Source organism: Myxocyprinus asiaticus, chromosome 45 (assembly GCF_019703515.2).
Source record: "Myxocyprinus asiaticus isolate MX2 ecotype Aquarium Trade chromosome 45, UBuf_Myxa_2, whole genome shotgun sequence".
NCBI lineage: Eukaryota > Metazoa > Chordata > Actinopteri > Cypriniformes > Catostomidae > Myxocyprinus > Myxocyprinus asiaticus.
In genome coordinates, this window is record NC_059388.1 from 3,066,546 (window position 1) to 3,076,921 (window position 10,376).

The 10,376-nt window shown below is 34.1% G+C and overlaps 1 protein-coding gene across 2 annotated transcripts in view; it reads left to right on the forward strand.

Annotated features, from left to right (window-relative positions):
* Window positions 1-8,404, forward strand: part of LOC127435323 (GRAM domain-containing protein 4-like) — a 117,020-nt gene extending 108,616 nt beyond the window's left edge. For both annotated transcript variants that reach the window (XM_051688720.1, XM_051688721.1), the window contains 2 exons: window positions 1,092-1,160; window positions 1,283-8,404. In XM_051688720.1, coding sequence (XP_051544680.1) covers window positions 1,092-1,160; window positions 1,283-1,381 — 168 coding nt within the window. In that variant the 3' untranslated portion in view covers window positions 1,382-8,404. The remainder of the gene's footprint in view (window positions 1-1,091; window positions 1,161-1,282) is intronic.
* The last annotated feature ends 1,972 nt before the right edge of the window (window positions 8,405-10,376 follow it).

A 10,376-nucleotide genomic window follows, 5' to 3' on the forward strand; every position in this document is an offset into this window, starting at 1 on the left:
GTGGTGGCCCCCAAAATTATTTTAAACGAATTTTTCAATTCAGTAATATTAACTGAATTAATCAATTCAGGCGCAAGACAGAGGTGGGGTCTTTGAACCTTGTATGCATGTTATGACCTTTAAAGGATGAATGTCTTCATGGGAAGGCGAGAATGAGAGGAAATTGAAAAGGTCCAGTGTCCAGCTGCTGGGGGTGGCAGGGAGACATCCCTGACTGCTGCCCCACCATCAGGAGATGTTCTAACAGAAAGACTCGAGATTGTTGGAATAAATACGAACTAAAAGATACTTATATCATTTGGCGTTAGCCCCGTCCCATGGTTCAGTACTCCGATGCTTGCTTGAAACATCAGATCCTGCTGGAGGCAATGACTGCAGGGGAGCGGAGCTTACCCCCGCCCAGGACAGGAACCTAAACTGGTGGTGATGGAGTGGAGGGGGGTGAAAACACAGAAGTATGCAAACAGTGTGAGGCATCTGAGCAGGCTATGTAGCGGAGGCTGTATTGTGATTCGATGGATGCCTGATAGAACGAATCTAGAGATTTCCAGGATTAATTGCCAAAACATCTATGATGGGTGGCTCCCGGCTGATGACCCCACAGCTAAACTGAAGGCATTGGCGGCGGTGTGGCAGGCAATAATGTCCAGCAGGTTTTGACAGCTACCTGTGCACCTGATTTTGGCCACTAGTGAAAACCAAATTACAGATTTCAAAAGTTATCATTTTTGCTGATGGTAATTCCATTTTTGAAATCAGGAATGGGCATTTGCACTAGTAACAACATATTTATTGATATAAAAAAAATATCATATTTACTAGTAAGAAGTTCATTCCTTAAATATGAAATTGGAATTTCAACTAGTAAGAAATTAATTGCAGATATCTGTAATTACATTTTGAACAGGAGTGACGTATTTGTGAAGTTCTACTATTCATAATGCAGTTACAGATATCGATAATTATGTTATTTATTAGTTGAAATTCCATTTTTGATAACAAGAATGGGTATTTCTGCAGGTAATGATGTAATTCCCAATGCATCGACTAGTGGCAGATCTAACCAATAACTTATTTTCTTGTTTTCATAGTACAAGGTTTTATCAGTTCTGCCTGGGTCTGGAATGGGCATCTCTATCGCTACTCCATTAACACAGAAGGTACGTCATACATTCTTTTAGAGTGACATCACTCTCATTAAAACAATTAGGCTGTCTCACTTGTTGCTTTGTTGAATAATTGAGTGAATTCTGACGGTGAACTGTTTACACACGTCTTGCAGCCGCTGGTGTTTGGTGCCATGATTCACAGAGACGAGGCCTTTGAGACGATCTTCACCCAGTACATAAAGATCATGACCACAGCCAACCCTGAGACGTAATTCACACTTCCACCTTCTAAAGGATGTCTCATTTGGAGAAGGGTGGGACAAGTGTTTCCTGTCTCATTCACTTTAATCGACTGTGATTGGAAAATTGTCATCTTTTGATGTGATGGGCAACAGTTCCAGTACATTCCAGTGAGAGTGCTACATCTCAACAGGGACATTTACAACTTGTAGGGATGTGGGCGGCATCTCTGTGTCATCTGACTGTGACCGTTTACAAGATGAGCACACTAAACAGTGTACAGACTTTGTGTTTTGTACTTGTCTCTCGCAGTGATTTTGATTCCATGCCACTGTTTAGTTTTATCCTGTGAGATGTTACAGTGGTGATATACGAATCTTAAAGGAATAGCTCACCCCAAAATAAAAACAATAATTTACTAACCCTCATGTCTTTCCAAGCCATGTGTCTTTCTGCCAAGCTCCGAAAAGAATGAAAAAGCACCATAAAAGTCACTTAAAAGTAATACCATACATCTTGTGCACTATAAGTCTTCTGAAAACATACGATAGATTTGTGCGAGGAACTTTTACATTTGCTGAAAGTATTCCCCTCCGCTGTAGCTCTCAAATCTCATTTGTATTTGTGAATATTCAAATATGGTGCGTGAAAACCCATCCCTCCAGGTTTGACAAAAATAATGGCAACAGCATGAGGGTTAGTAAATAATGGTCAAATTTAAATTTTTGGGTCAACTATTTTTTAATGCAATTTACTAATAAACAAAGAAAAGCCTTTTTTATTTTACATTTGTTTACATTTTTTTGTGTTTGTGCACAAAACGTAAACTCATTTAATTTCACCTCTCATATCGCAAGCCCTTTTGACATTTAATCATTTGCAATGCATGAATTCCAGATATCTATAATTAGATATCCTCTTCCATAAAGACCTTCTCTCACAGAATCAACATCATATTGTGCATTTTCCAGTCGAACATACGGCTCAATGCTGATTAAAATCCACACACCTTAACCAATGTTACTGTCATTTACAACATTTATTTTGTTTAACATTTTCTTATATTTTCTGTATGGGTTAAAATTAAGTGATTGTCAACGTTTTGGTTGGCAACTTCATCTGCAAGAGTTAAAAGAAAATCTCTTATTGAACCAAGCTTATCCATAGTTGCGGTGTGAAAACGCCTAAACTCACTAACTAAAAAGTCCAAAGTCTACTTTCGTTGAGTGATGCGCCGATAACCGTAGCCCTGAAAATGAAAAGGTACAAAGCTTATGCTTAAATGAAAAATCAACCTAAAAATAATGCTAAAATGAAAATGGATGCAAACTAATGCTGAAATGAAATACAAGGAACAATTATTGATTTATTTAGTGATTTTATAGTGTCTTTTAACAATTTTATAAGGTATTTAATGATTTATTTAAACATACATATTTATTTAATGATTTCATTTTGAGTAATTCGGCCATCCATACTACACATGATTAAATATCGGAAAGGCTTGCTATACCTCTCAGCAAAGTGTGCTTCAGGTGTTTTTTAGCAGAAAATCTTCCCTTACTTTGTACTTTTAGTATGTGTAAGTTTCCAATGGTTTAAAATGCCTTTAGTTTAAATTGTTTCTAATTTGTGGCAGCCAACAGAATCAATGCTATCCGACTGATTGGTAATTGATTTGCTCAAGTTTGAAAACCCTAGTTTGATCTGGACAATGTCAAACACAGTTAAGAGAAGTTAAATGTCCCTTAGCTGCTTCTTCCAGAGGATTTCACATGTAACGCTTGTTATTCATTAATGCCTTTGCTGTAAAACTTAATTCAACTTTATGTAGTAACAGTTTAAAAATTGCAAAGTCATTAGAACATTTTATGCTCACAGTGTCAATACTGCTCACACAAAGACTATTTACAGTCTTGACAATCTTTTCACTCTTTACAACAATTGTTTGGGTGAGTTTCACAAAGAAATGTCTGCATATCAATAGCCCATTTGACATTTAATCGTGCAGGATATGTAATGCTAATTTTTGATATCTAAAATACGGTTTTCACTAGTAAGAAAGCCTTTTAAGATATCTTTAATTACTTTTCAATTAAATGATATGTGAAATACCAAATCTAACAAATTGTAATACTTTTACAGGTATCACATTTTTTATTTATTTATTAGTTGTTATCCAATTGTTTAAATCAGGAATGGATATTTGTTCTAGTAGCAATGTAATTATTGATATAAAAAAATGAGAATTTGTACTAATAAGAAGTACATTGCTAATGTGTGAAATTGTTAACTAGTAACATAAACTAGTAAGAAATTAATTATAGATATCTGTAATTGCATTTTGAACAGCAGTGAATGACATTTTGAAATTCTACTAGTGAAAATGCAGTTACAGGTATCAATCAATTTATTTTTTACTAGTTGAAATTCCATTTTTCCTGTCATATTTTATATCATTAAGTTTTACTTAGTAATTTACAAATGTAATTACTGAAAAAATAAGCACTTTTACTTGTAGTAATTTCATTGCTGATATCATGAATTAGCATTTTAACTAGAGAAATCTAAATTGTTGAATGCCAAAAGGGCTTGTGATAGTCTGTCATATTTCACCCTAAAATAAATATAAAACTTAATTATATATATATTTTAAATATATTTAGCATAAAAGAAATGAAGCCTATTTTCATGCTAATTAAGCATAGTTAAATTAAGCATAAATTAAATTACCATAATGCAAACAAAATGTACTTTACAATTTGAATAATATATTTCAATAGTTATTTTTTCCATTACATGTAGTCATGAGAATAAGATGTTTTCTCATAACGATTCTTCTTTTTTTTCATAGCTGATGCGCTTAAATGTTATACATCTTATACATGTTATATATCTCTTGGTTTTGAGGTGTAATATGACCTGTACTGTACATTTCTTGACAGGTTTATGAGATTTACCCCTTCACACTTATGTGAACAGTCACAATGAGCATAAAACCTTTAACTGCTTTGGTGTTGAATAAACACTTGCTAAAAGCTTGACTTTTTTCGTAAATGGTTTCAGATAAGCAAATTTAAAAACCTTCTTAAACATCCTTGCCACAAAGGAGCAGAACATCTGCTATATGGCTGTAAAGGTAAATGCAATACAATACCATATATGAAGGAAATATTTTACAATATTTGAACTTGTCCATATTTTTGTTCTTCTACCCTAAACTGAAGAACTGCATTCGTTTTTCACAACGATTGTGGCACTTTCTATGAATAGGGTGCACTTTGGTGTCCTGTTACCAGATTAGCGTAGTATGAAAAGCGTAGCCTGGTTTTGACCTTGACTGTATACAACAACTTTCGAACAATCATTTAGACCCTTTCTACAGCTTGGCAGGAAGACAAGTACATACTTTTGTTAGGGCTGTTTACACAAACTGTGTCTTCAGGTTACAGTTCTTACATTGGGTACTTGAGCCGCAGTGAGAGGAGAGATGAGGCACATCGCTGATTTTAACCACGCTGAACTCTGTGGAAAACATGTTGAAAATGCACTTTTTAACTTTTAAATCAACACAGTCTTTTACAATAAAGGTTTTATGACAACATAGAATGCTGTACTGAACTACTCACCCATTGACTGAAAAAAATAAGTCTTGCTGCAAGTTAACCTCGCAGTAACAGGCACGCAAGTATGTATAACAGGCGATACTCTTTGGATACTTTGTTGGTTTGTGTTATTTCTGTTAGGGAACTGGAAAATAATCACAGTCCTCTAAGTACATGTTTGTTTACTCATGGCGGCTGTCCACTCTTCACATTTCTCATTGATTTGTGCATCATATGTGCTTGACCAATCACAGGCTGCAGCACCTCCCAGTCCCTCTTCTCCCAAAAAGTACCTACCCCGAAGTAGGAGCTAATAACTGTCTTTCTAAATGGCTAAGAGGATTTATAGTTCCTCGTGCAAAAACGCCAAGGAGTAGTAGTACCAACACACTCTCATGGTGAAATCGCCAGGATTCCTACGACTTTTCTAAATTTGGCTAATTCGTATGATATCATGCCGCTGCACTCGTTTGAAATCCTATGACATTCACTACAGCCAATGATGTCGCTGGACATCGTTTCCATCTAATACATGACAATTACTTGCTTCTATCACACACAACAGCTTCCTATCATGTTTACACACTCTACTGATCGGTTAAGTTTAGATAAGGGGTTTGGGTAAGGGCATAATATTAATAAGTATGTCCTTAACGACTCGTGTGCGGAACTCGTGCTTCTGCATTAGACATCCGGGAATTTGCACGTGATAAAGTCGTACAAGTTTATGCGAACAACATCGTGCGAGACCATACGAAATAGCCAACTCGTAAATTATGTAGATATTTGTGTTATATGAAAATTTATAAAAAATAAAGCTCATATAATCCTTGACAATGAATTTTCTGAAATGTAACTTCCTCATTTCACAGACCATTGTCTAAAAAAGAAAAGAGAAAAAGACTTTGTTTAATAGTTCATAACCCTTTTTCATGGATATTCTATTCATAGAAAGTGCCTGTTATAACCTTAGTGTTGATTTAAATTGGTTTTATGGCCACATTTGTATCTAAGACATTTCCAAAGATCATCATCTTCTAAGAAAATACTGTTCATGGTTGTCTTCCCATCTGTCTATTAGTTTGTTCTCAGTTTATTTAGGGACTGTTGAATGATTTTAACTTCCAAACATCAGAGTATTTTACCAAAGGTCCTGATTAGCTTTGGATTGGATTTGGAGCTTTGGATAGCCTTGGATTGCACTAAGGAAGCACAGAATGTGTCTGGTGCCAAATATTGTTTGTTTAACTTCTCTGTTTAAAACTGTGATGTTGGATCTCTGCCAACCAGCCCGGCCCAGGAGTGTTAAAACTGGAAAAATATTATTTCAAATTCAAGATACTTAAAAAAACAAAAAAATTTAATTCTTTTTTTTTTTTTTTTTTTTTTAAATCTGGGTAACCTAAAGAATTCCAGTAACCGTATTTTCTCATGAATCGTTAATGTATTGGGCATAAATGCTATTGGAAAATATATTAAATCTATGAGTATAATAGTACAGTACATGGCTGAATCTTACAAAATGTTAGCATTTCACCCTAAAAATTCATTAAATTTTCATTACAGTAATGTGAAAAAAATTTCCATTGATCCTCATTACTGTAATGCAAAATGTGAAATTGTGAAGTTCTTCTATAAAAAAAAAAAAAAAAATAGTGTATTACAGTAATGAGAATCTATTGAGAATCACCTCTGAGAATATTGAGAATTACTAAAAAAAACAAACAAAAAAAAAAGAGTAAAAAATTATGGAAATGAGAATGAGATTTTTTTTCATGACTCTTATGACAATTTTGGGGGGAAATTTGTTTAACAATGTCACAGTGTAAACATCTTAGTCCTAATTAAAGGAGTTTTTGAATATATTTGCATAAGAAAATGTTGATTATGAACATTTTCATGATAATTAAGCACATTTCTTAATTCTTATCACTGTAATGTGAAAACATTTAAAATCTAAAGTTCTTATACAAAATAAATAAATAAAACCATATTGTATTACAGTAATGGTAATCTAATGAGAATTACCATTTAGAATAGTAAAAAAGAAGAAAACATTCAGATGCATTATGGTAATTATTATTATTATTATTATTTGTCTTTACTGTTATGAGAATTTTGGGGAAAATGTGTTTAATTGTCATGAAAATAATGTCATGATATAAAAAATCTTAAAAAATTAGGCTTACATTTTTTTTCCAACTTCATTATTGTAATAAAATCTCATTCTTATTAATGTAATGCAAAAAAAAAAAAAAAAAAAAAAGAACAATTATACAAATTATTTATTATACATATTATAATCACCTTTGAGAAGAGAGAGAATAAAAAAAATAAATTTAAAAAAACAACAACTTCAGATGCATTACAGTAAGGAGAATGAGATTTATTTGCATTGCCGTAATGGGAAATTGTTGTCAAGAAAATAATGTCACAGCTCCACAGTCTTAATGGTCTTAAAACTAGGCTTAATTCTGTATGCAATACAGAATTTCTTTTTATTTTGGAGTGAAATACGACCTTGACATTTCTTCATTTCTTTCAAACTGTGTGTCGGGCTGTTAAAATGAGCATAAACTGTCAAGCTGGATTTTTCATGTGGCACTAGATGATAATTGAAGTATTTGTTAACTAATGGTGTAAATGTTTGCTTACTATTTTTTATATATTTTCATGCAGTGAGTAGATCGCTGCAATATCATTGACAGAGCTCATCTAACAGATGTAAAATATTGATAATATTTGTTTTCCATTTCTCTGATGGTCTGAAGACAAATGACTAAAAAAATGATTTATATACAAAATGAAGTGTAATATAAGAAAAGCTCTGTTCTGATTAAAAGGAACAATGTATATTGTTCAAGCATAATGTGTTGTACACTTTTTTTAAGTAATGAATTGTATACATTTCTGTCTGTTTTTCTAATGTCTTGGGGAAGATACCTCTCATTTTACTTGTCATATATGTAAAATTATGTTTTAGGCCTGTAATTCAGTGATGAATCAGTAAAATGATATTTAATAAGGTTTGATTGCATATTTGAGTTTATTTGGTTAGTTTGATTATACCTTTAGCGGGTGCATTTCTTCCAAACTCACTGGCACAACCATGGGCGGACTGGGAAGAGAAATCGGCCCCGTATTTTACATAGAAACCGGCCCAAACGTTTGGCATAACGCGGCAGCCCGTTTCAGCTTATCGCTGTCTGTTCGGCCCCCATTCGGCCCCGTTTCATGGGCGGCCCACTGGGAAAAGTCCCGGTTCTCCACCACTGGGCACAACCATAAGATTTTATATTTTGCTCAAGAAAACAATGGTGTTAAAGCATGAAATATAAAGCATTTCACTTACAGTAGCATTTACAGTTACTGTACCTGCCATTAGAGGACATTGAAGTCAAGGGTTTGAAGACAGCAGCTGTAGCCTACATCACACAATCCTTCTATATGATGTAAATAAATGCTTTTATTATGGTGATTTTGAAAGGCTTTCTGGAAAATGTGTGTGGGTTAAATGAGGTCAATGTGCGTCTGTAAATGAAATAAATGATTTTAATTCATATAAACTCGAGAAGCTGCTTTCATAGCGTGATGCATTAAAAAGAAATATCATAAAATATAATTTGTTAGGTTCCAGTAGATCCAAATTGTTTATGCAAAGTTTATGTAAAGAGGAAGATTTTTATCTTCGCGTCGAAAGTTCCAGTTTGCTCATTGATTATGACCTAGCTCGTGCGCGATGTGCTTGTGTGCTTGTTGTCAGTTTGATCATAAATGTGTTGAGATCGCTGCTCAGTTTTACAGATAACTGACTCTGACTCTAGCAGCACAGTGGTAGGGGTGTTTGTTTCCACTGCAAACTGGCATTCAGATATGCCTCTGTTCCGCTTGCAACGCCCATATTTTCACAATCCAATCAACAACCAATGGATAAACTCAAATAAAATAATATTAGCATAGATGCCATTCAATTTTTTTGCAAAGTTATAGATCATGATCACTGTTTCTGGTTCCGGCAGACCTAACTAAAGCAGCCTAATTGTGAGCTGAAGGATAAATTAGGTGTATGCCTGGCTAAATAGATGAGTCTTTAGTCTAGACTTAAAGTGAGTGAGTGTGTCTGCATCTCGATCAGGGTTAGGGAGACTATTCCATAGTTTAGGAGCCAAGTATGAAAAGGATCTACCTCCTTTTGTGGATTTTGATATTCTAGGAACAGGCCAGACTTTTGCAATCATAATGAACATGATGGAATATAGTGTGGTAGAAGGTCACTTAAGTACTGTGGAGCTAGACCATTCAAAGCTTTGTACATAGTTAACAGAATTTTAACATTTATACAAAATTTAACAGGTAGCCAATGTAATGATGATGTGTGGGAAGGTGTGCTTTACAAGGTGGGTATTTCTTAATTGAATAATTGACATTTTATTGAGATTATTAAATTAGTTATTATTGAATTATTATTGAGACTATTAAATTTAGGGTGTCCTCCCTGCAAGGTTGTGGTGGGTGGGATACAGAGCGGGGTGGGGCAGCAAGTTCACCCTAGGGAATCGCTTGGAGCTAGAAGTAGGGTGTCCTGCAAGGTGGTAGGTGGGACGCAGGGTGGGCTCAAAGTTTTTTAAGATCTAAAGTATCTAATGGTGACCAGCTCATTTTTGCACATCAGTGCTTTCACTTTTCACTAGAGCTGTCAATTGAAATTCACCCTTAAACGCATACCTTAGGTCTTTAGAGACACAGGACCTCATTCCACCCCAGTTGTGCCCAAACCTTGAGGAATCTTTACTATTCCTCAATCTATCTCTTATAAATAGTGTAAAAAAAGAAAAAAAAGAAAAGGTACCAAAAGTGTATAGGCTCTTTAGAGACCCGAGGTATGTAAGAGTGTCTGTTTTATATTCGCACTTCCATAAATTATATTTTTTATGATTATTTCATATCTATATTCATATCTAGTTTTTTTTTATCACATGATATCTATTTCTTTGTTTATTACAACAGAATTTAGTACTATATTTATACAAATAAACACATCACTTTGATTTTCTGTGCAACAATGAATTATCAACAATGGTGAATTATCAGTATCCCATATGTGTGTACACATACTGTACATATTGTACTTGTTATTTCTTATTCGAGGTGGTGCTGATGTTTCAGTGACTGATTTGATTTACATTTGACATCTATGCTAGCTGATGTAGAAACAACACTGAAGTAAACTATAGCAAGTGTAACACATGAACAGTATGATACAGACTTTTGTCATTTTTTCATACTACTGAAATAATGTAAGTTCTTCATCTATTTAGACTCAATAAGTGCCTGAGAAAATGTGTAACGTATGTGTAACTTCGGTTTAGCTGATGTGTGTCTAATGTGGAGATTATGTATTATGTGTAGCTCAATATGTGTT